Source organism: Eurypyga helias, unplaced genomic scaffold, assembly GCF_000690775.1.
Source record: "Eurypyga helias isolate BGI_N326 unplaced genomic scaffold, ASM69077v1 scaffold24604, whole genome shotgun sequence".
NCBI classification, from domain to species: Eukaryota; Metazoa; Chordata; class Aves; order Eurypygiformes; family Eurypygidae; genus Eurypyga; species Eurypyga helias.
In genome coordinates this window covers 6,530-6,926 of record NW_010245983.1, presented here as the reverse complement: position 1 = coordinate 6,926, position 397 = coordinate 6,530, and the positions used below count along the sequence as shown (strand labels likewise).

Below are 397 nucleotides of genomic sequence, written 5' to 3'. Positions count from 1 at the left end.
GTGGGAGGGATTGGCAGACGCCAGACGCGAGGCTGAGGCTTTCTCGGGCTGGTGTGGCCGATGTCCCTCTGCGCTCCTCACCCATCCATCCCCTTGGGTGTTCACAGCCGGCGGACAAGGAGGGCTTCGGGAAGATCAACACGAGACCTGGCAAGGTATGGGGAGCGCAGTGGGGCTGGGCTGGCCAGCTGGGGCAGGGCGCGATGCGGTAGCACCTCTCCGCTGTGTCACCCTCTCCCAGATCATCCTCTTCTCAGAGGCCGGCTTCGCGGGCCACAAACGAGAGATCTGGGGCGACATCCCTGACGCCACGTCCTGGGAGCTCTCGCACACCATCTCCATCCGGGTCATCCGAGGCGGGTAGGGGATGGTGGCAGGGTGAGGACGCGGGGTGAGG

General features: G+C 66.0%; 1 protein-coding gene across 1 annotated transcript in view; it reads left to right on the top strand.

The window, feature by feature from the left end:
- The window catches only part of AIM1L (absent in melanoma 1-like), a 6,860-nt gene that overhangs the window by 991 nt on the left and 5,472 nt on the right, over positions 1-397 (top strand). Inside the window, exons 2-3 of the mRNA XM_010150254.1 lie at positions 108-155; positions 242-360. Of these exons, the coding sequence (XP_010148556.1) occupies positions 108-155; positions 242-360 (167 nt within the window). The remainder of the gene's footprint in view (positions 1-107; positions 156-241; positions 361-397) is intronic.